Source organism: Pristis pectinata, chromosome 25, assembly GCF_009764475.1.
Source record: "Pristis pectinata isolate sPriPec2 chromosome 25, sPriPec2.1.pri, whole genome shotgun sequence".
NCBI classification, from domain to species: Eukaryota; Metazoa; Chordata; class Chondrichthyes; order Rhinopristiformes; family Pristidae; genus Pristis; species Pristis pectinata.
The window spans coordinates 30,924,204-30,949,837 of record NC_067429.1 but is presented as its reverse complement, the minus strand read 5'-3'; the positions used below and the strand labels follow the sequence as shown (position 1 = coordinate 30,949,837).

The window sequence follows — 25,634 nt, the reverse complement described above, 5'->3', positions numbered from 1 at the left end:
TGACATAGATACAATGCAGCAATACAGCCCCATTATTCAACGTACTTCTTGAATCATTTTAATAATAGCCATCTAAACTGAGTTCAGGATATCTGATTTTGCATCAGAATGATTCAAATAAGATATCTTCATTAATCACATGTACATCAAAACACACAGTGAAATGCATCTTTTGCGTCAAGTGTTCTGGGGGCAGCCCACAAGTGTCGCCACGCTTCCAGTGCCAACATAGCATGCCGACAACTTCCTAACCCGTACATCTTTGGAATGTGGGAGGAAACCGGAGCACCCAGAGGAAACCCACGCAGACATGGGGAGAACGTACAAACTCCTTACAGACAGTGGCTGGAATTGAACCCGGGTCGCTGGCGCTGTAATAGCGTTACGCTTTGGTTCATGCCATTTAAATTGGTAAATTGGAGTTTATTATTGTCGCATGTACCGAGCTACAGTGAAAAACTTTGTTTTGCATACCATCCATACAGATCATTATCACATTAGTGCATCAAGGTAATACAAGGGAAAACAATAACAGAATGCAGAATAAAGTGTTACAGTTACAGAGAAAGTGCAGTGCAGGCAGACAATAAGGTGCAAGGTCATAACGAGGTAGATTGTGAGGTTAAGAGTCCATCTTATCGTACTAGGGGACCAGTCAATAGTCTTAAAACAGTGGGATAGAAGCTGTCCTTGAGCCTGGTGGTACGTGCTTTCAGGCTTTTGTATCTTCTGCCCGATGGAAGGGGGAGAAGAGAGAATGTCCAGGGTGGGTGGGGTCTTTGATTATGCTGGCTTCTTCACCAAGGCAGTGAGAAGTGTAGACATTTACATTCTCCAGGTGCTCTAAAGAGCTTTACTCTAATGTTGTGCTATTGGAATTATAGTTGTAAAACAAGGAAACAGAGTGGCTTATTTGGGCACAGCAAGGCCGCACAAAAGGAAACTTAATAAATAAGCAGATGATTCATTTTATTGATGTAGGTGTGAGATTAATATTGTCCAGAAGACTCGTAAAACTCTGAGAAAAGTACCAGAAAACCTTTTACAACCGTTCAGCAGGCACAGGAGGTAATGTTTAGTATCTCATTAGTACTGCAGTACATCTTCAGAAGAGCACTGGGACATCAGGCTAGCTTAGGTTATTTCCCCAGGGTGAGTTTGAACCTACAATAATGTGAAGATATGGATATATACTAAAACGTCTGCATGACCATGGGGAAAATGCAGTGAGGTTATGCCATTTGATTCCAGGCAAAATTTCAACCACTGAATCATTGTGGAACATGATATGCAAATTGTCCAGATATCCTTTAGTAATATCATAATTGTCTCAAATAATGCATAGCTCTGCTTCAAAGTCAATACATTATCGATTCAAGCATACTTTTTTAATCAGGCAGCATCTGTGGAAAGAGAAGCAGTTAATGCTTCAGGTCTGGAACCCTTCACTAGAACCCGGAAAGAGAGAACCAAGTTAGCTTAGGTAGCAAAGAAGGTGGGGAAAGTGCTTCAGGTTTCTGAGTTTTACTGAAACAGCTGAAGTAATATGTAGACACAAGAAATTCTGCAGACGCTGGAATCTGGAGCAATACACAAAAAGTGCTGGAGGAACTCAGCAGGTCAGGCAGCATCTATGGAGGGAAATAAACAGTCGATGTTTCGGGTCAAGACCCCTGTTAACAAAAGCAAATGCTTATTTGTGCAATATGTACAATATTTAGAAATGATCTTATGCACCATATTCATTGCTTGGACTAAAGAGAGGAGTTTTAGATTGCAAATCCAAACCACCATGCTGCTATTTGGCTGCAGTTTCATGAAACTCCTCTAGGTGCTGCTCTAACACTAGGAAGTACAGGGACATGTCAATGAGGTAAATATCCATCTACCTTCTACAAGGCCCAGGACTCGTCAGTCGTCACCAAAGTGGGAATTCTTGACTTGTGAACTGAGAAACTGTGCAGCAACTAGACATTAAAGTACTGAATTTCATTGTTTCATCCAATCACAATTAGTAAAGCATCCCCTTTGATATCTGGTCTAACTTCCACACATCTTTCCAGACAGGATCTCTTGATGGCAGTTAAAGAGCTGACCCTGCATCTTATTTTCTCTAGGCCATCTGAGGTTCAGCTTGTACTATTCAGGGCTGAATCCTCTGATTACCTGACCAGCGGGTATCTAACTGTTGGTACTTGCCACTTTCTTCCCTCACGTGGAAATTGGCCAGCTCACCAAAACCCTAGGGAGGTCAGCCAGAAGTCCAGTTCCAATTAGCTGCTCACCAGCTAAGAGTATCCCTCAATACGCCACTGAGGGTTTAATCCCCCCCAAGCCTTTGGGTAGGCAGGTGGCTTCCCCTGTCAGTGATCCAGCTCCGTTGAGATATTTTAGCGGACTTGGATCACTGTAATAGGAGACACCAGAGGGCAGGGCAAGGGCCCCCTATGCTATGGTGAGGGACCTCCAACTGCTTGAGACCATTGGGAGGAATCGGGTCTCTGGTTGTGGGTGGTGAGATGGGAAGGAAGCTCTAGGGGGTGAATCTGAGCAAGAGTCTAGAGGAGGGGAAAGAATGCTTGATCTCATGGTGGGAGAGGAGGGATATTGATGTGTTTTGAGAGTAAAACAGGCGCAAGCTTAATTTTTATTTTAAAGTACACTCTTCTTTGTGGGTGATTGTCGTAAAAACAGTGATGTTTCTCGGCTATGTTCACATCAGGGGTGGGAGTTGGTTATGAGGACCCTCCCCATGCCAAAAAAAGCACACAACTGAGAAGTATTTGTAGTGTAAAAGGCATGGCTGTCATGTGACTGTGACAACACTGACCGCTCTGGCTGGGATGACACCATTGAGCACATGGCCGAAAGTGACACCACTGTCAATCAAGGCCTGGCCCCACCCACTCATTAGTACACACCTTGACCACTGGGCCTATGTAAATACCTGTCGTACCTGGCCACGGTCTATTGGACATTTTTGAATCACCTAGGCAGGGCTCCACCCAGCTCCCCAGCAGTATAAGAAGCCCTGCATGTGTGCGGCTCTCTCTGTCTGTCTCCGAGGACGTTGAGGTAAGCTGTGCACTACTTCACGGCAGATAGTTAAGGACTCCCGAGACCAAGGAGCCAACGTTTGTCTAGAATCAGGGTGTTCAAACATTGTATTGTTTATTCCTTGTAACTAGTTTGTTTTGTGTGTGTGTGTGTGTGTGTGTGTGTGTGGGTGCGCGCGCGCATGTGCACTTCACCCGTTGTGACTCTCCCCACGTTTTGCGATCACCTGAGTGCGAGTGTGCATTTGTTCCTTCCCATTCTGTCCCTGCGTCTGGCTTTGTAAATAAGATTCTCCTTTTTAAAGTACAAAGACTGTGTGTCCAGATACCTCTATCTTTAAGATCCAAAAGAACCTCTCTCGTAACAGTATTATCAAGGCTTTCCTTCTCAATCACCTGGGAGGACGAAGTGGTGTGGGTCCTTAGTGCGTGCAGGGTCTCCCTGTGGTCCGACACTTCATGCCAGGGCATCAGAGGCACAGTCTGCTGAACTCAGTCAAGAGCTGCAGTCACAAACAATGCACAGGTCACAGGCAGACTTCCATTACTCACCAAGCCACCAGGACACGTTCTGGGATGTGTGCGATTCCATTGCGCCACAGTATTTTGTAAAGTCTTAAGACTGCAGCCTATATTTCAATCCCAAGAAACAGATCCCCTGATCATTGAGAGCCAAAAAGTGGCCAAACAATTGTGGGTTTTACATTTATTTCTTCCACAATCACAGGGCCTGACTCGAGTAGTGTGAAGCTTGCAAGCTATTAATGAGATGAAACAATGTGTGCCTATGTCACCCAGTTTAGCTACATTTTTTCAGTATTCCCTATAATAGTCTTTGTGGTCTTGTTTTAGATGGTTAAGTGTGTGATAAAAATAGAAGTTCGAAGAAAGAAAATTTCGTCTTGGTTTACAGTTGATAATTGAAGACATCTGAAGAACTGACTTGCACTTCAAACCACAAGAACAGTTGCAGAACAGAAGGAGGCCGTTCAGCCAGTTGAGTCTATACCGGCTCTTTAAAAGGATTCATGGCTAGAAGGCATGGGGAAGACAGGATTACACGTAGTTATAACTCAGAAAGCTATTAAAACAGTGGGCCAGGGAGAGCGGTGTTAGATTGATAATGTTTCTGCTATATAAGAGTGACAGATGACAAGTTCACATCTACTTACCAAACATCAGCTTTCCTTCCATAGCCTTCGCCACTGATAACCTCTGGGCTCATCCAGTACGGTGTCCCAGTGACTGAGCGAATCCCTGTCCCTGACATGCATATCGTCTGTAGTCGTTTGCTTGCTCCAAAGTCGCCCAGCTTTACATTTCCTGCAGAATCTCGCAGGATGTTGGCTCCTGGAACCAGATTGGAAACACTGAGTGCCACAGATGGAGAGAGAACTCAAAAGAAAGAAACAGGACCTCAACAGACAGTTCAGGGCTACACAATGCACCGTTATAGCTGTTTCACAGCATCAGTTTCCCGTCTCACCCTTTCACAGTGAGGGGGAAAATGAAAGTCACCGTACACAGGTGGCATCTGTTTGGGGAAGTTGCATCTGTGCCCATATGGGGAATGATTTGGGAGAGAACAATTTCCATGTATTCTGGAACAACTTCATTAGTTTTAAACATCACATGATGATAGAAATTATGACACAGGATGCCATTTGGCTCATTATGTCAATACCAGTCAGTGCTGCCTGGCCAAGTCCCACCATCCTGCACTGAGTTCCAGCCCTGCAGGTCACGGTCCTTCCAGTACGTATCCAAACACTTTTTAAACGCAATGAGGGCTTTAGCTTCTAACAGCCTTTCAGGTAGTGAGCTCCAGATCTCCACCACCCTCTAGCTGAAAAGATATTTGCTCGGTGCCCCTCTAATCCTTTCGCTGATTACCTTAAATCTATGTCCCTAGCTTTAGCCTCCTTTGCAAAGGCAAAGAGGTCCTTCCTATTTACTCTCCCTCAGCCTCACAATTAAGTTTTCTTTCAGCCTCCTCCGATCTAAAGAGAACCCCAGACAATCTTTTCTCATAATCACAATTTTCCAGTGCTGGCGATACCCTCCTGAATCTCCTCAGCAATCGTATCTTTCCTGTAACATGGTACTCAAGCCATGACTTATACAGTTCTAGCATAACCTATCTGCCTTGCTCCCAGTCTTGTTGCACCTGTCCAAATGCATCCTCTCTCAGTTCTCTGAATTAAACTCCATTTATCACTTTTCTGGTCAACTGACCAAACCATCTTTATTGTCCTGCTGTCTGAAGCTTTCCTCCTTGCTGTCAACCACAAGGCCTGTTTTTGTATCAGCTGCGACCTTCCTTATCACACCTCTATAATGAAATCATTAAATGTATTACAAAGACCAAAAGACTGAGTACTTGCTCCATGGAACCCCGTTTGTTACAGCCTTCCAGTCACTAAAACACCTATCCAGCATTAAAGTCAAACTTGAGCTTATTGTCATATGCACAGGTGCAATGAAAAACTTACTTGCAGCAGCATCACTGGCACAAAGCATCATATATGCAACATTCACAAGAAAAACATAAATTGAACAGAAATTATACACAATTCTTACAAGAAAGAACACAACTAGATCAAAACAAAACTAAGTCCACTGTAGTGCAAAGTGGTCAAAGTGTTTCTATACTGAGGTAGCGATTAGGGTTGTGCATGCTGGTTCTAGAACTGAATGGTTGAAGGGAAGTAGCTGTTCTTGAACTCTGTGTGGCACTTCAGGCTTCTGTACTTCCTGCCCGATGGGAGCTGTGAGAACATGGCATGGCCCGGATAGTAGGGACTTTTGATGAAAGATTTCGCCTTCTTGAGGCAGCGCCTCCTGTAGATACTCCCGATGGTGGGCAGGGATGTGTCCGTGATGTATTGGGCTGAGTCCAATACATGACAGGCACATCTCTCTGCAGCAGCTTACATTCCTGTGCATTTGAATTGCCATACCAGACCGTGATACAACCAGTCAGGATACTTTTAACAGTACATCTGTAGAAGTTTGTTAGAATATTTGGTGTAACCTCCTTAATCTTCTAAGAAAGTAAAGATGCTGGCGCGCCTTCCTTGTAATTGCATCTACGTGTTGGGCCCAGGATAGGTCATCCCTTTGCTTCCTGCCACTAAGCTGATTCTCCCTTGAGTTCCAGGAGCTTTTATAATTTTTTGACCAGCCTGTCACATGTCTTGACAAAATCCATGTAGATTACATCAAATGCATTGCTTTCTTGGCCTTTCTTGCAACTTCCTCAAAAAAAATTAGTTTAGTCAGACACAAATCCCTGCTGATCATTTATTTTTCCAAATGAAGGTTTACACTGTCCCTCAGAACTGAATCCAATAATTTTCCCATCACTTAGGTTAAAACCAACTGATCTGTAATTAACTGGCTTATTCTTCCTCCCTTTTCAAATCTTTTTTGTACAGAATGGCGCAACGTTATTACCCCAAAGCAAAATACTGCACGTGCTGGAAATTGGAAATAAAAACAGAAGATGAACATGCTCAGGATGTCAGGCAGGATGCAAAGTTTCAGATCAGTGACCTCTCTGGCAAATCGTCTGGCACCACCCCTGCAGCCAGGGAGGATTGAAAAATGACGGGCAGAGCCCCTGCAGTTTCTTCTCTTGCTGCTTTTAAATAGCTTAGGATAGACTTCAAATGGGCCTGGTGATTTATCCACTCTGAAAGACACAAAACCTTTCTTACTATTGCATATCTTGCCCAATATTTCACTCTTTACCACAATTTTGGCAGCTTCCCCCTCTTTTGTGAAAACATCTGGTTTCCTCCCACATCACAAAGATGTGTGGGGTGGTGGGTTAATTGGATACTGTAAATTGCCCCTAGTGTGTGAGTGGTAGAATCTGGGAGGACTCGATGAGAAGAAGAAAATGGAAATAATGTCCGCTTGGTGTAAAATGGGTGGTTGGTGGTCAGCAGGGACTCGGTGTCTGCTCTGTGCTGTATCTCTATGACTATGACAGCTACAAAGTATACATTTAAAACCTTCCCATAACCTCCAGCTCCACACACATTGTGTTTTTTGGTTCCCAACAAACTAGTATTTTCCTGTTTTATTAACACTTTAAATGCCTGTGCTTTTTTTTTCCCCACACGCCTCTTTGTTTTTCTAATTTCCCTTTTAACTTCACTTTCACAAGACTTTATGCATATCAAACTCAGGTGTCCGTTTAACTTCCCTTGTTTACCCTTTATGCACCTTATAACCCTGGGGGACTCTAAATTTCACAGTCCCACTTTTAACTTTGTCACAACATGTTATCCAGAACATGCTAAGTTACCTCCTTAAACGCTCCCATTGGTCTGAGACTGATTTACCTTCAAGCAGCTGTTTCCAGTCTGCTTTTGCTGAGTCACTTCCAACTGTAGTAAAATTGGCCTTACCCCAACTTAAAACATTTAATCTTATTTCACCTTTGTTTTTTTTCCATAATTTTGCAAAGTCCAACTGAACTATGATGAATACCTCAAAAGTGCTCTCCCACTGAGACTCCTTCCACCTGCCTAGTTTCACTCCCTGGAACTAAATCCGGAATTGTCCCCCTCTTCTTGGGCTTGCCACATTACTGGTTGGAAAAAGTTCTCAAATATAAATAAGAATTCTGTTCCCCCTACACTGACTGCATCCTATTCCATACTTGGGATAACTGAAATTTCCCATAATTACTGCCCCAATGCTTTTGCTCTTTGTACCACCTTTGGATTGTTTGAAGGTCTATGGTCAAATAAGTATGGCTGTAGATAAGACCTTAAACTAAATAGGAGTGGGTGGGGGGGTGTGGAGATAGTGGGAGAGGAGCCTTAGGGAAGGTGGAATCTAAAACGTTAGAGGAACGTAAAACAAAATAATAGTGCAGGATAGCAAAACGGACAATGGTAAAATAAGATTAAATGCGTTAGATTGGGGTAGGCCCAGTTTGATTATCAGGAAGGAACAGTGCAGAGAAAGAGAATGGTATATTTGCTCTTTATTGCGAGAGGATTTGAGTACAAGCATAGAGATACTTGGTCGTTTTATTGTATAGAGCCCTGGTGAGCCAGCATCTGGAATGCTGTGTGCAGGTCTGGTCTCCCTACCCAAGGAAGAATATACTTGCATTAGACCGAGTGCAGTGAAGATTCAGCAGATTGATTTCTAGGGTGATATGTTTGTTACACAAAGAGATTAAACAGACAAGGCAGCTTGTACTCCCGAGTTTAGAAGAAGGATTTCATTGAAACGTACAAAATTCTTACAGACCTCAACAGGGTAGATGTGGAGTTAATGTCTTCCCTGGTTGGGGTCTTTGGAACCAGCGGTCAGAGTTTTCACCAAAAAAAAAGGGTCATCCATTCACAGATGAGAAGAAATTTCTTCAACTAGTGAACCTTGAGAATTTATTAGCCAAGAGGGCTGGAGGCTTCAGCAACTGAGCATGTTCAAGAACAGATATTGATCGGTTTTTAGACATTAAGGGAATCAAAGGATATGGGGTTAGCACAGGGAACTGGCACTGAGATAAAAGATCGGCTGTGGTCCAACTGAATGGTACAACAGGCACCAGGAGCTAATCCTCTTATCATCCCCTCTCACAGCTGTGATTGTTTCATACCAATATTGCTACTTATACACTGATTTTTTAATCTCCTATCTATCTTGTCTGAGAGCCTAAAAACCAGGAACATTACACTACCTCCTCTATCACACTAAGACATATTTCAATGATGGCTAAATTATCATCCTTCCATACATCCACATCTGCACTCATCTGCCTTGTACACCACACTTCTTGCTTTGACCTGTGTACATTCAGCACTACCAGCCTCCTCGTTGTCTACTTTCCGCAGTCCGGCAGCGGCGACTCCCGCAGCCCCTCACTGGTTTTTTGCTTTCCTTCTGCGGTTCAGCTTTACCACTTCCGAATCTCTGCTCAGCTTCCCAATTAACTGCTAAGCTAGCTTAAACCCTCCCAAACCTACCGTCAAGGATTAAAAACATATAATGCTGGAAACAACAGATCAGGCAGCACTTGTGGAAAGAGAAGCAGAGTGAATATTTTGGATTGAAGACCTCTGATCAGGACAGGGGAAGAGAGGAAACAGTTAGTTTTAAGATGCAGTGAAGGTGGGGAGGGAATGAAAAGACAAAGGGAAAATCTTTGATGGGGGAGGCCAGGGTTGCTGTGGGGATAGGTTATAGGGGCCATTGGTTAATAGGGGCAATTAGAAAAAGCGAAGATGAATAAAAGCTCTGAAATGAGTGCATTTAGAGTGAGAAAACAAAGGAATGTAACAATTGATGAGATACAGATGGCCAGTGGCTCAGACTGTGCTAATGAAGAGAGGAGAGTAAGCCAAGACCACAGCTGGAAGAAATACAGCAGAATTGACCGGTTGTAATACGGAGAGAGAAAACAAGTTACATGAGGTTAGAATCTGAGATCGAGTCCAAAAGGCTGCAGTGTGCCCAGACAGAAGATGAAGTGCTGTTCTTCAATCTTACCTTGGGCTTTGTTATAACAGTGCACAGCGTGGAAGTGGGATTAAAATGGCAGGCAACAGAGTGCAACGGCATTCAGTCCCCAGGGGTGACCCTGAGCCACCCATTGCCTGTCAGTTTAATTCTCCATTGCTGCCCTGCTACCTTTTGGAATTTGTGGACCCACACTCCAAGATCTCTTTATTCCTCTACACTTCTAAGTATCCCAGTATTTAGTATATTCTCTTGCCTTGAAGTCCCTGCCAAGTACCTGCAAATCACCCCCACCCCACTTTCTACCCCAATTTCTCACACCCCATTTGTGTTGCCTCACAACTCTGGACTGAATTTCATTTGTCAGACCTCTGCTGACCTAACCAGTCCATTGTTAACTTGCCGAGGTTTGCAGCTTTCTCCCTCATGATCACCACATGGATCATTATAATATCACCAATTTTTTTTTTAAATCATGCCTCTAAATCTAAAACAGTGATATCCATCATAAAAAGCAGATGTGGTCCAGAAATAAGCCCTGTGGAAGACTCTTTGTTGTAGAATTCTACTCATAATTGTAGTAGAATTCTAGTCTACCCATTGACAATTTTCCTGCCACTGGATCAATTTTGCATCATCCAATGTTTCACTTTCTGATCAGTTTTGCCTTGTGGGACCTACTCAAAAACCTTGCCAAAAATTCACATAGACTTGATTAAAAATGCCATCCTCAATGACCATCCAAGATCCCCCTCAAAATAGAAGCACAATCAAGTCAGTCATAAACGTCCCTCAACAAATCTGTGCTGAATATCCTGGATAAATCTATGTCCTTCACTGAAAAAGAAGTGAAACTTTTTAAAAGGAAGTCTGATAGGACCTGGGCAAAGGGAACCACTTCAGTTTTCATGGAGGACAGGGATCTCAGTTTGGTGCTCAGATGTTTAATGGGAATGGGTTGAGGTTGGAGTAGGTGGTTCCCATGAGCACAGGGCTTGGAAAGAACATGGAGATAAATAGTGAAGGCTTAGGAGGGGTAATGCCGAGGGACCAAGTGTTGATTTAAGCTTTGGCACATTGGGGAAAGTAGCAGAGACAGGCAAATGGGTCTTCATTACCTTCATAATATGGAAATCAATGGACTCAGATTTTTTTTATTGGAGGTGAAGGTGGAGAGGATTTTAAAGAAAATGGTTGCAATGGAAAAAAGACATTTGAGGTAGCTTTGATTTCTTGGGCCATCCTGGAGCTGCATATGGTTTTGACAAAAGAAAGCAAAGCCCAATAGATCTGAATGCCCAGGCAGATCTTGTGAAGATGGCCAAGTGGTTGTACGTCAGACACTGGCATATCAGTCCCTTGAGGAAATGAGGGACCTTTCCAAGAAGAACAACCAGTGTGGGAGTCAGTAATAATTGGGCTTGAGAGAGATGTTAGTATTAAATTTACAAAGAAAAGATTGTAGATAGCCTAGTCAATAATTTAGACTACAGGAATAATTTGGGCTAAAAAACTTTACATAATCAGGAGAACTTGATCAGTTTAGACATGGTTGTGAATCTCAATAGAATTTATTTGGCAGCATAGAGTTATGAATGACAAACAAGTACCAAATTCTGAGAGGCAACATGCAGTTGATTACAAGCATTTTAAAGGAGAGATGGATGAGATAGAATAGAATAAGTTGCCAAAGGGTAGCCAAAGAAGCAGGAGAAAAGGAAAAAAACAAGCCATATATAAAAATTGTAAAATGTCCCAAGGCACTTCACGGAAGCATTATCAAATTAAAATCTAACTGAGGAATGTAAAGGATATACACGAACAAGACTTGCTCCAAGAGGTAGGGTTTATAAAGTGCTTTAAAGAAAGAAATTGAAAGAGGTGGGGGGAATGGTGCAAGAAATTCTAAAGCTTTAGGTCTGGCAGCTTAAGGCACTGCAGCCAATGAGAGCAATTAAAATCAGAAAAATTTAAAAGGCCAGGGATGGAAGAATGCAGAAACACCTCAGAGTCGTGGACTGGCGTAGACTATGTAGACAGGAAAAGATGAACCACGATGGGTTTAAAAACAAGAAAATTTTAAAAACAGAAGAGTTGTTTAATGGGAAGACCACACAGGCGAGGTGCACATGAGGACATGAATAGCAAAACTTTAGAGACTAGTTCAGCCAGAAGCTTGTTGGAATGGCCAGGTTTGAAGGCAACAAGAGCTTGGATAAGATTTAGTAACAAATGGACTAAGGCAAGGCAGAATCAAGTGATCCGAAAGAGATGAAGCTCCTACTAACGGCACATATAGAGTTTTAAGCTCTTCTTGGAGTCAAACGTGACACAGAGATTGCAATTATCTGGTACAATCTCACGAAAGGAGGTGGAGTAGGTAGCGATGGATTGTACTTTTTGGTGGATATTGATAATTATGACTCTGGTTTTCCCAATACTTAACTGGAGGCAGTTTCCAATTACGGATCCTGCACAAGCAATTTCACGCATTGGAGATAATGGAGGGATCCAGAGAGGTGGTGGCGAGGTGGAAAATTTGTTTCACTGATGTACATATGGAAACTTGCAATGTTTCATCAATGATGTTGCTGAGGACTGCACATATGAAGATGTAGTAACCAACAGGAATTCCTTCAGAGACACCATTGGTGCAAAAGAGGGAAAAGAAACTAATAAGATTGAATCTCTGCCTATGAATAGAGAGATAAGAATGGAACTAGAGGAGCGCAGTCCCACCCAGCTGGACAACAGGGGCACTGGAGTCACCTCAAAGACCAGAGACTGGTCAAGGATGAGGAGAAATGCTGGAATCAGTGGGTCAAGCAGCATCTGTGGGCTCAAAGGAATGGTTGACACTTTGGGTTGAGAACCTGCAACCTGACCACTGAGCTCTTCCAGCGGTTTATTTTTTGCATTCATAATATCTTTAAGTTTCTTAGATTATCCAAAAGTGCTTTAGTCAGTTAAATGATTTAAGTATACTCATTATTATAAATATAAGAAATGCAGTAATCAATCTATGCAGAGCAAGATCCTACAAAGAGCAATGTGATAACAATCTAATAACCTGTTCTTGTGATGCTGACTGAGGGATACCAGGGAGATATTTCAGTTTCAGTACAATATCATCTTTTATGTTCGCATTGGAGCCGTTCGTATTAGTTCAGCTTATCATTCCAAAGATGACATCTCCAACAGTGCAGTCCTCTAACCCTAGGTTGAGGTAGCAGCCTAGATTTTTGTACTCAGGCCTCTGGAATAAGACGCAAACCTACAAGCTTTTGGCTCAGAACTCTACAAAATTTCAGTCAAAGCCTGATCGCCAGTGCAGTTATCCACAAATATGTTACATGGTGACAGGCTGGCAAGAGTTTAAGGGATGAATGGTGAATGAGTTAAAAAGGTGGAAACTGGTAACTTTAGCTTCAATGGGAAGGTTGGTGAGAGGGAAGAACTGGGGTGTTGGGGTTACTGATGTAAGCTGATAGCAATGGAAGCCTGGTTGAGCGCCTTTGAAAATGTTGAGAGGAACACAGAGCAGCCATAGACTTGGGACAGATTCCTGCTTGGAGGGTAGCAAAGCAAGGGGTGGGGAGAAGCGAAGTGATTTGGGGGCGTATAATGGGGTCAAGATACCCTCAAGAAAGCAGCATCTATCATTAAGGATCCTCACCATCTGAGACATGCCCTCTTCTCGTTACTACCATAGGGGAGGTGGTACAGGAGCCTGAAGACCCAAGCTCAACAATTCAGGAACAGCTTCTTCCCCTCCGCCATCAGATTTCTGAACGGTCCATGAACATTACCTCATCATTCTTTTTTTTTTACTATTTATTTTTGTACTTTATAGATTGTCTTTGCAATGTACTGCTGCTGCAAAACAACAAATTACACGTCATATGTCAGTGATAATAAATCTGATTCTAATTCAGAAGGGAAACAATCTCAATGTGTCATGGCAGAGGACAGGATGGATGGAAGAGGTGCAGAGAAAGAGATGACACAGAATTAATGGGCTGGAGTCTGAAACTTCTGCCAAAGGCTAAACAAACCAAAGTTAAAGTTAACTGTTTTTTTGGTCACATTAACTCAAACTGTAGAAAGTGAGAGTCTGTTTAAAGTCTATACACAGTTAATTGTAAATAGAACATGGTGTTTGGAGTTGCTAATGGGTGTTAGCAGAAGAGGGTGAGCGGAAGACCTGGTTGATGTCATGCAGTGAAATCACAGGACATCACTAAAGGCAACCATGTACAGTGTTTATCTAAATATTTGAGATTACACATCGATGTTAACAGACCAATTGGAAACATTCTGCAAATGTGAAAAGTGCTATTTAAATGCAAGTTTGCTTCTTAACAGTTTATGTATGAACCATGGTAAGAGACAAGTTTTGCCCTTATGCATGTTCTTTCCATGAGCATTAATACCAATGTTGGTTAAGATGAACAATTGCAGAATGGCTCGGTGTTAGCAGTGACCCTGTGTGGTAGATGGCCTTCAGTCAGCAACACTGTTACATGACCCCTTCTTCCTTTATACTTAACAGGTCAAGAGTTCTCTGTGCACATATCTTTCAATCTGTCATTACCAAGGGTTGATGAATTCTGGTTCATTAGTCAAGGCTTCCATGACAGGAAATGCACAATATCTTGGAATTTCACCTGCTTCCCAAAACCTTTCTGCACAGTTGTGGGACACCGCTGGACTCCTAATGCCAATTAACCATATGCTTCACATATGATTTTGAATTTACCTGTCAAGTCTATTCCCAAATTTAAAATATTATCCCAGGATTCCATCCAGTCAGATCCTGGAATCTCACATCGTTTTTATCTTAAAATAGAACCTTCCTCTTACTCCCTTGGCCTCCTCGAGATCCTCTTTCTGAACTCCAAATGGACACAATGCTTTGAGGCAGCCCAGCAATAGCTCAGCACAGGAACATATTTCTTCTAAACCTCCCCTCCTCTCACCCCCGAAGCCACTAATGACCTCTGCCACTTCCACAACATTCCTGCTTTGCATCTCTTCCAGCTTTGACTGTTCAAACTGTTTCCTGCGCCACTGGCTGTGTACTCCCACCTCCTCCACCATCTCTATTTCCCCTTCTCATGATCTCAAGCAGCACATTCTTTACCAACTGAGATGTTCTGCACCATCTTTTCTCTCCTCGGCTGCTCCAGATAGTGGATGTCGAGAGTGCAGTTATTCAATGGTTTTCATGGAGCTGATTTGCACTATAGCTCATAAAATTGAATAATTCAGCAAAACAAACAATAAATCCAATTAAATACCACAAAGTGGGATGCAGGTTATTAATAAATTACTGACAGACTCTTAACAAAGAGTACATATTATCTTAAATAAATCCTTTTGACTGCAGTTTTGATATTTAAATTGTTTTTCCTTCTGAAGGTGCTGATATTCTAAACAAGAGTTCCACTGACGTGAGTGAGCTCCCTAGTTTTGTAACTCAGCAAATCTGTCTGGTTTCTTCCTGGTTTCAGTCACCCTTTGCAAATACACCAGGGGCACAGAGGTTGATGTCGTTCCCCATCCAGCACTATTCGTCTTCAGCTCCACCCCATAACACCCCCACAACTCCAGACCCCATTGGGTCCATGATCACCAATTTCCCGCAGCTGGCCCTCCAGGTAAGAGGCAGCTAAATTGGTAAATTAAATTTGTAAATTGGTTTATTATTGTCACATGTACTGAGATACGCGAGCTAAGAAAATGGCCAACATTTGGTATGTTGAGGCTTCTAACACAACCGAAGACTTTAGCCTAGAGCCAAAGACCATAATGGTCACTGGTACTGAGCTTTTCTGCTATACTACTCTGCCTAAAGGAGCACTAGAACTTCTGGCAAGGACTCTTAAAATGCAATCCAGAGAACTTCATCAGTATATAGCAAGCTCAACAAGACCACATCAGTATTTTGTAAAGGCATTGCTTAATTAAAGACAATCACCGTGGATTTGTTAACGCAAAGTTGTGCCTGATTAACTTGACTGGATTTTTGGAGGTGATAATAAAGTGTATTAATGAGGGCGAAGTATTTGATGTAGTTTACATGGATTTTTAGAGAAGTGTTTGACAATCTCAAGAAAAAGTAGCAACTGGATTTAAAAATTGACTCAGTTGGACAGTTCCGAAGCGCTGAGGATCAGGTCTTTGCTTTTTGTGATGCATAATGGTTGACTTGGATCGAGGTGTGGCAGTTGTAAGTTTGCCGATGACATCAAAATTGTTCATATGGTTAACAGAGAGGAAGGTTGTGCTTGGCTGTAGGAAATCATTTTGGATTGGTCAGGTGGGCACTTTTTTCTGATATAGGAGAACATTTGGCCCATGTAGTCTGTCTGCTCAGAGCAACGCCATTCCCCCACTTATTTCCCTGCAACCTATTCTCTCTCACATGCTGACTAACTCCCCACTGATTCTCCCACCACCACAGTAGCCAATTAACCTAGCAACCACCATGTCTTCACGATGTGGGAGGAAACCAGAGCACTTGGAGAAAATCCACACAGCCACAGGGAGAACATGCAAACTCCACACAGACATCACTGGGAGTCCGGATCAAACCTGGTCTTGGAAGTTGTGAGGTAGCAGTACTACCTGCTGCATCACTGTGCTACAGAAAAGTGACAAATGGAATTTGTTCCAGAGAAAATACAAGGTATGCATTTGGGAAGGGCAAACCAGGCAAATGAATAAATGATGTGGCAGTATACTAAAAGTGTAGAGGAACCAAAGTGTCCTTGGGAGAAGATCCACAAATATCCCAAGGCAGCAGGAGAGGTAGATAAGGTAGGTATAGCAGCTTACAGCAGACCTGCCTCTATCAGCCAAGGTAAAGAATAAATGTAGAGAGATTATGCTAGAACTGTATGAAACAGCAGTTAGGCCACAGCTAGAATACAGTGGACAGTCCTGTTTACCACACTGCAGAAAGGATGCAATTTTGCTGGAGAATGTACAATGGAGATTTATGAGGATGTCGGCAGGACTGGTGCTGAGAAGAGGTAGAGTAGGCAGGGGCTCTTGCCTTTTAATCAAGATCAATAACATTAATAACGGCTGGACAGGGTGAACAGGAAGGACTTAGTTCCTTTCCTAGTGAGGTCAATAACTAGGGGACAAAGATTTAAGTCAGTTGGTGGTAGCACTGGTAATGTTGAGGTCAGAATCTTTCATTCAGAATAGTGGGGGCTCTGAGTCTGCTGGGTGAGCACTGAAGAGACTCAGAACTGAGAAGTGAGATTAACCTAAACTCCTCTATTTTTTGGAGGGTCTGGACAAAGTGATCTGCTTGTATGCCAAAAATTCTTATGACTACAATCCAAGTGTCCGTCCTTCAATATGTAAACCTGAACAGAAGTGGTGGCTGAATGTCCAGCAAGAAGACAGTAGAAGACAGTGAAGAGTGAAACTGCAATGGAATCTAGTCACAGCTTCCAATACTCAAAGAGAACATTTTCTAAGTTTGAATCATCAGTTATGACTAAGCTCAAATCTTGACTGATTTAACATTCTGCACTACAAGGGGGCTGAAGTTACAAGCAGTGGCCCTATCAACATTAAACTGGCATCAGTGAGCTTGTTAGATCCTGGGAAATTTGTGATTTCTATTGACCCAAATGGCACCCTCAGTTATCACAACACAATCATGCATTGTATTTTCATTACAATAATATGGAGGCTTTCAGATTCCAAGAAAACTCTTCCCGGAATCCATGCTTGGTAAACAACCCAGGTCACAGTAACTCACAAAACAGCACTTACAAACAATTAAGTTGTTCCCTACTCGCTCCAAGGCAGATTGCAAACAAAATGAGAAAGAAATCCAAATTTTTTTCTGGGAGATTTCAACTCTTTCATTGATTGCACACAACTATATCATAAACAATTAAGCAACTCACTCTCAGTTGATTTTTGTCATTTAATTTAGCTTTTAGTCCGTCAATTAGATCTTGCAGAATTTCATTTCCATGTCAATTACCTGACCTTGGCCTGTGGCAGAAGTTGTTCAATGGTGTCTGCTAAAACTAATTTCTTGCCTACTCTGGTAAAGTAAGACCAAGTTTTATCAAACTAGACTACTGCACATTGCCTCAGAAGTACATCGGCTAATTCAGACTTGAGAGGAGAGCAGCTATATAGTCAAATATCCCATTTGGACATGAATAGGTTAAAAAAAACTAAACGTTAAACAGCAGAGTGCAAAGGAAAACTTGTTGTCACGGCAAAGCACTGGACTTCCACTCAGAACCATTCTCTTGGTGATAGCTACACTGCATCTTAGATGCACAAGAATGAGGAAAGTGGGGATGAGGGAACAGGACACAGACCCCTTATCAGACCAGGTTATAAGAAACTAAATGTTGTTGACAGCGGCAATGTAACCAGTTTGCTTGCGATGGATACTTGCATGTCTGTACCATCAACAGATCGTGCTCATCAACAGGCCAATGCGTTCCAGTAAAGAGCAAATGGAAAAACAAATTCCAAGCAAAATTTACAAAACTGCACAAGGTGCTGAAAATAAAAAATATTCACCACATAGAAGTGGCACAATACTTTGATATAATACACCATGTGCAGTGCACTAATATACCATGGCAGTGTAAGAATTTGAATTCAATTTAACAAATAGAAACAAAATAAAAAGTCAGTAAAAATCATCATGAAGTTGTCAGATTGTCACAAAACATATCTAATTCAAATACTTGGAAGAAATAAGCCGGTTTACTGTGTCTAGTCGAACCCATAAGTGGCTCCAGTCCCACATATATGTGGTCAGCATTTAACTCCCCAATGAACTGGTTAAAGCACTCAGATGCACCAAACAGCTACAAACGCAGACCTCAGGGAAGCATGGTATAGCTTCTGGCATTTGGAGGGGAATGGGAGCACTGGGCCTGGCTTCTGATCCTTCCTCCAAATCCTCCCTTTTCCCACCCCTCCTCCCTGGTTACCCTTTTTAATATAAATCCTTATTCTCCACATTGCTAGGTCAGTTTTAGTTTATAAAATGTTTTCGGGACAATTTTCTTGAACGATGCATCGTGGACCAACTAGGGAACAGTTTATTTAGACATCTCTGGATTGGGGAAGTGTTAATTAGTAATCTCATAATATAGGACCCCCCTACGGAAGTGTGGTCATAATATTATAGAATTGTAAACTAAATTTTGTGTATGGGGATGGCGTAACACAGGTGAGAAAAAGGGAAATTTAAAATGTTAGCAAGGAAGACAAGGTGATGGTGCATTATAACAGCACGGGTAATGATTAGCTGTGTGAGTGAGCATACAATGATAATAACACAGCAGCAAACAGTGTCAAAGGAAAGAGAAATTACAGGCTCTTTATCAGAACACTTGTAGCAAGAGAGATAAATTAATGTCACCACTGGACATACTTGGCTATTATCTCTTAGATATGTTATTGCAAGATGACCAAGACTTGAATCTGAATACTGTAAGGTATTTAAGATTTCAGAATGAAAAACAGAATGGAAAAGGTGGGGTGGACAACTCTGAAAATAATGACATTAGGTCAGCAGTGAGAAAATAGTCTGTAGACTATTCCCATTGCACTATTTCATTTTTTCTACCTAAATTTATTCAACTTCCTCAGCATCTGAACAAAAACTGCAGATGCTGGAATTCCGAAATAAAAATAGAGAATGCGGGAAAAACTGAGCAGGTCAGGCAGCATCTGTCGAAAGGGAAACAGAGTTAGTGTTTCAGGACAATAACCCTTCGTCAGAACTGTGCAAGAAAGATAGGAATGATGAAAGGATAATTTCTGAAATGTTGAGGCCAGGTTGCCAAGGGTGACAAGCTATGGATGACAATATCTGGTTGATGAATCAATGAGAGCAGTTAGGAGGAGAGAAAATAAGGAAACATACAAGAGCTGTGAAATGCAGGTCAGAGCTGTAGGAAATGTCCAGCTGATCAGATCAGTGGAAAGTGACCGAATATTACGGATGGATGACCTAATGTGGAACTGGCCTGTTCTGATACAAACATAAAAAGCAAGTTACCCCAAACCATTGAATTGCCAAAGGCTGCAACGTGCCCAGCAGACAATGAGGTGCGTCTTATTAAAACACTGCAGGAGTCTACAGACAGATAGAGCAGAATGGGAATGGGCTAGAGAACTAAAGTGACACGCAACAGGAAGCTTGGGGGTCATCCTTCAGACTGGATGCAGATACTCTGCAAAATGGTCACCCACTTTCCCTGATGAACGAATAGACTACACCATGTCCATCAGATGCACCAAAAGGAATGCTTGGGACCCTGGATGGTGGGAGAGGCAATAATACCACAAGTGTTATATCTCCTGACGTTGCATGGGAAAGCTCCGAGAGAAGGGAATTGGTTGGTGGAGATGAAAGAGTGGACCAGGGCTCACCATCCAGGGACCAAACAGTCCTTTCAGATGAAGCAATGATTCACTTGCACTGATTACTGTCTACAGAGTACTGCATTCAATGCTCAGGATGTGGTCTCCTTTACATCGGAGAAGCCAAATGCAGATTGGATGACTGCTCAGCAGAGCACCTGTGTACAGTCCCAAGTTTCTGGTTGTCTTTTACTTGTATTAGAGCCATAGAGACATACAACGCAGAAACGGGCCTTCAGCCCATTACGTCCACACCAACTATTGCACCCATCTATACTAATCCCACTTCCCCACATTTAGTCTGCAGTCTTCTATGCCTTGGCGATACAAGTGCTTGTCTGGATGTTTTTTAAATGTCGTGGAAGTATCTGCCTTCATCACCTCCTCAGGGAGTGTGTTCCAGATTCCAATCACTCTGTATGTAAAGAAAATCCCCCTTGGATCCCTCTATATCTCCTACGTCTTATCTTATAACTATGGGGAAAAGATTCTTATTATCTACCCAGTCTATCCCCCTTATAATTTTGTATACTTCCATCAGGTTTCCCCTCAGCCTTCTCTGCTCCAGGGAAAACAAATACAACCTATCCAATCTCTCCTTATAAGTTAAATGCTCCAATCCAGGCAACATCCTTTGTATCTCCTATGTACCCTCTCCAGCATGATCACAACCTTTCTATGTGTGGCGACCAGAACTGCATACAATACTCCAACGTTTTATAAAGTTGTAATGTGATGTCCCAAGCGCTCATATTCTGTCACGGCCGATGAAGGCAATCACCCCACATGCCTTCTTCACCTGTGCTTTACTTTCAGAGATTTATGGCCTTGTACCCCGAGGTCCTTCTATTCATCAACATTCCTACCATTTACGGTATATGTCCTGCCCTTGCTTGCCCTCTTAAAATGCATCAGCTTGCATTTATCAGGATTATATTCATCTGTCACAGCTCTACACAACTGTCCGGCTGAACCACTGGTCATGGACTTCCAGTCAAAAAAAACAACTTTCCACCACCATCCTATCTCCTATTATCAAGTCAATTTTGGCAGCTTGCCCTGAATCCCATGGGGCCTAACCTCTTGGATCAGCCAACCATGTGGGACCTGGCCTTGCTAAACTCCATGCAAAAAACATCTACTGCACTGCCCTCATCCATAGGCTTAGTTACCTCTTCAAAAAATTCAAATTAGTGAGACAGGATTTCCCTGAAAATGTCTTCCAATAGTTTTCCTACCACTGATGTAAGAATGTAGTTACCTGACTTCTTCAACAAAAACATTTGCTATCCTCCTGTAACCTTGTACCTCACCTGTGGATAGCAAATATGCAAAAATCTCCATCAGGGCCCCAGCAATCCCCTCCCTGGTCTCCCATGGCAGCCCAGGAAAAATCTCATCAGGCCCTGGGGAATTATCTACCTTAATGTGCTCCAAGACATCTAGCATGTCCTCCTTCTTAATGCTTCGATGCTCCAGAATATCACTGCCCCTCTCCCTGAAATCTCCATCTACCTTGTCTTTCTCCTTAGTGAATGCAGATGAGAAGTATTCATTTAAGACCTTGCTCACATTCTTGATTCCACGGGTAGATTATCTCTCAGGTCCCTACTCTTTCCCTGGTTACCTTGTTGCTCCTGATAAACTTACAAAACATCTTGGGGTTTTTTGTAATCTTGTCTGCCAATGATATTCTGTGCCCCCTCTTTGCCCTCCTAACTTTAAGTACTCTTCTACACACTCCATATACCTCAAGGAACTCTCCTGTTTACTGTTGCCTACACTTGTCACACGCTTCCTTTGTTTTACTTCACCAAACTCTCAACATCCCTCGTCATCCAGGGTTTCCTAATCTTGCCATCCTTACCTTTCACCCTCATGGGAACAGGTTGGCCGTGAACACTCACTATATCTTCTAAAAGACTGTATCTTTTAACTTTCCCCACCTGAATGCCTTTATTTCAGTACAGCTGTTTGTCTAGTAGGATTGCCCACGTATTGACTCAAACAAAAAAAACTCCTGGATGCACTGGACAAATTCCTTCCCATCCAAGCAGCTTGCACTAAGGCACCTCCTGTCAATATCAGGGAAGTTAAAATTCCTGAATACTATAACCCGATTGCTGCGTATGGTTCCCCCACCCCTCCAATAACTAAGTATACGAATAACTAAGGCCGACGCTGAATGATAGTCAATTTTTCAATAATTGGATACTGGATTATCACAGTCTCACTCTGCATTCCACTGACAAGTAAAGACTTCAAGGCAAAATTAATAATATCCTTAAATTTAGTTAGTCATGGATCTATTGAATTGAAATCAAAAGCTTATGGAGTTGCTAACAATGCCTGTGGATTCAATAAATTTTACAAGCCAGCAACAAAAATGACCAAAACAAATTGATACAGGGAGGTAGCAGACAAAACGTTATAATCGATATTGAAGAAATACACCAAAAATTGCAGGTTCTTCCATATGAATAGAAAAGAGTAAAAATAATTCTGCAATCCTTAAATGCCAAAGACAGAAGGAATTATAAAGGGGTAATAAAGAAATGGTGGAGGTATTAAATATTTTTGATTTGTTTTGTGGCAGAGGACAGATTACATGTAGTGGAAATACTGGAAAGCCCAATATTAACTAATGTTAATAAAGTGAAGGCATTGGAGAAATTAAGGCTACTGAAAATCTGACCAAATCCCAGATCTGATGGGGTTCTAAGAGATAGCTGCAAATATGCTGCATGCATTAAATGATGTTCCAAAATTCCATACATTGTGGAATAGTCCTGGCAAATTGTAAAGTAATAAATGTAACACTGCAAATCAATAAAGGAGGCAGACAGAATGTAAAGTACTATAGCCCAGATAGCTTGATACTGGATGTTGGAAAATTGCTGGCATTTATTGTTAATATAATAACAAGGTCCTTAGGAAAAATATAACTGGATTTGCCAGAGTTGATGTAGTTTTATGAATCAAAAAAATGTATTTGGCAATTCTAAGAGCTTTTGTACATGTAACAAGCAGAATGAATAAGGGGAACAAGTGGATATATTTTATTGTCTATTTTGTTTTCTGATAATACCATGCAATAGGTTGTTACCTATAATAAGAGCATGAGTACAGGATCGGTTAAAGATTAGAAGACGGAATAGCAATGACCAAGTCTTCAAGCTATCAGTGGAGTGCAAGTGAGCCATTCTCAATTTATATTAATGAGAGGAGAACGGACAGTCTAACATAGCCAACGTTACTGATCATACAAAGCGAAGTGAGAATGAGAACTTTGAGAAGGCTGCAAAAAGTTTGCAAATGAATAAAGACACATTAAGTGGGCAACTAAAAGATGGCAGATGGAATATTATCCTGGAAATGTTATTCACTTTGGTGGAAAAAAACCAGTAAAACAACACATTTTTCCAACCTGGAGAAACTAGTAATTGTTGGCAGACTATGCTCACTGGGGTTTAAACAAATGAGAGGTGATCTCATTGAGAAAAAAAATCTGGGAGGGAATTTTAAGGTTGATGTGTTGATGTAGGAGGTTGTTTCTGGAGAATCTATAATGAGGTTGGTCTCAAGATAATGGACTGGTTATTTAGAATTGAAGTGAGAAAATTCTTCAGCTCAGAGCAAAGTAAATGTTTAGTCATCAAGTTCATTAAATACTGAGTGAAGGTGGATGTGAAAGCGGAGGAGGTACAGGACAAGAGATGACTATTCGACGATACAGCAAGCTATGTGGCCTCTTCTTGCTTCTATTATGTCCTAATGGTTCAGGGAATCCACCCATCGTCACATACTGAGAGTAATGAGGTACAGCAATAAATTATAGCTTCCTCACTCAGGATGAGAAAACACCTGGTGGAACACTCACCTTTTATATCCCGATGTACAATCATGTTACTGTGGAGGTAGGACACCCCCTCCAGAATCTGCCTGGTGTATTTTCGGGTCACATTCTCAGTCAGTGCTCCATATGCCTTCAATTGGTCTTTCACTGAACCCTAGAAACGACAAATAATTTTTAGATTCAGGAGGATCATTTCAAACTTGGTCTGGAATATAGGAACAACAATTGTAGGCAAAATCAACAATTAGCTGGCAAAGCTAGAGGCCAAGTCTAAAACGATTGTTACTATTAAACACAACATGCTTCTAACCATTTTAGTTTTCTTCCCATCTTTCCAGGGTCACTTTGGTTCATTTGCTTTTGCCTGCAGGAATTCCCTGGAAATGTGGAGCAGCCAATATTAATGAGTTAAGGAGGGGAAAGCCAAACTGGAAAATGAAAGTAATCTGAGAGTTACAAAAGTGGCAGATTTTACTTATGCAAGATGGTGATTGATGTTGTGAAGGGAAAGACATATTAAATTTCACCTATCATGACTCCAGGACATACAAAAGCACTTTGCAGCCAATGAAACACTCCTGAAATGTATTTACTACTATAAGAAAGGTTTGTGCATAGGTAGGTCTCACAAACAGCAGTGAAAGAACAAACAGACTTTGGCTGAGGTTAAATACTGATCAGATAAATATTGGTCAGGTCACCAGGCCGACCTGTCTTGTTCTTCTTCAGAATACTGACACAGGATGTTTATACAACCACCTAAGAGAGCAGAGGGAACTTTTGTTTAATGGTTCCTTCAAAAGACAGCATCTAACCACATTGATCATGAACATGCTTATGACCTGAAATGTATTGACAGCAATACCATTTCAAGTCATAGCATGGTCATACAAAGCTCCTTCTATAATAAGGATATCCACAGCCCACAAGCTTCTACAGGAGGCTTCTGACAGATATTCAAATAATTTAAAAGTTGCCTAATGAGTGCAAGATTTTTCTACAATTGACTGCAACTCTCAGGAAGAATGCAAATGCACTTGGAAAAATTCTGTGTGCAGAATGCTCCAATTCACCAAGTTCAAAATACTTAATTTTACTGTAAACTTTGGACAGCAGTAGAGCAAACTGCAGAGTGAAAATGTCAGTGAAAGCAAAAGCAAGTGGAACAAGTAGTGCCGGATCAATCCAATCTTGAAGAGTGTATTTAGGGACAGGATCAGGCCATTCAGCCCCTCAAGCCTGTTCCACCATTCCAAAAAATTATGGCTGATCCAACACTCCTTGTCCCTTTCCTGCCTTTCCCCTGTAACCCTTGATTCCCTTACTGATTAGAAACTTATCTAACTCAGCCTTAAAAAAAATCACACAAGGAATCTGACCCTACAGTTCTCTGTGACAAGATGTTCTAAACATTTACAACTCTCTGAGAAGAAATCCTCTCTCTTCAGTCTTAAATGGGCGCCCCTTATTCTGAGACATTGTCCTCTGGTTTTGGACTTGAAATAAGAACCAATATTCCATTAGTCTTCCCTGCGACCTGCTGCACTTGTGTTTTGTGCGGAGAAAACAATAACTGGAGCTGTGATATGGGGCAGAGGGCACCCATCAGGAATATAAGGAATTTATATAGGAGTGAATTCCCACAAGTGGTTGATTTTGTTTAAATATCAGTAATACCATAGAACCATACAGCACAAAACAGGCCCTTCAGCCTACCATAAATGAACCATAATGAACGGTATTATTTAGTATCCTAGGTCAGATGCTACCTATGGAAAGAGCTGAGTGGAAAATTGATTTTGCTA

The 25,634-nt window shown here is 41.8% G+C and overlaps 1 protein-coding gene across 3 annotated transcripts in view; it reads right to left on the bottom strand.

The window, feature by feature from the left end:
• map3k3 (mitogen-activated protein kinase kinase kinase 3) overlaps positions 1 to 25,634 on the bottom strand; it is a 171,167-nt gene that overhangs the window by 7,889 nt on the left and 137,644 nt on the right. Inside the window, exons 15-17 of one of the 3 annotated variants that reach the window (XR_007958214.1) lie at positions 23,854 to 23,983; positions 4,229 to 4,406; positions 3,453 to 3,559 (exon numbers count right to left, since the gene is read on the bottom strand). Coding sequence is in view for 2 of the 3 variants with exons in the window: in XM_052038914.1 (XP_051894874.1) it covers positions 4,073 to 4,088; positions 4,229 to 4,406; positions 23,854 to 23,983 (324 nt within the window). In the remaining variant the exon portion in view is untranslated. Of the gene's footprint in view, positions 1 to 3,452; positions 3,560 to 3,678; positions 4,089 to 4,228; positions 4,407 to 23,853; positions 23,984 to 25,634 lie in introns of those variants that run through there. The other 2 variants (XM_052038914.1, XM_052038913.1) reach the window with 2 other exon arrangements.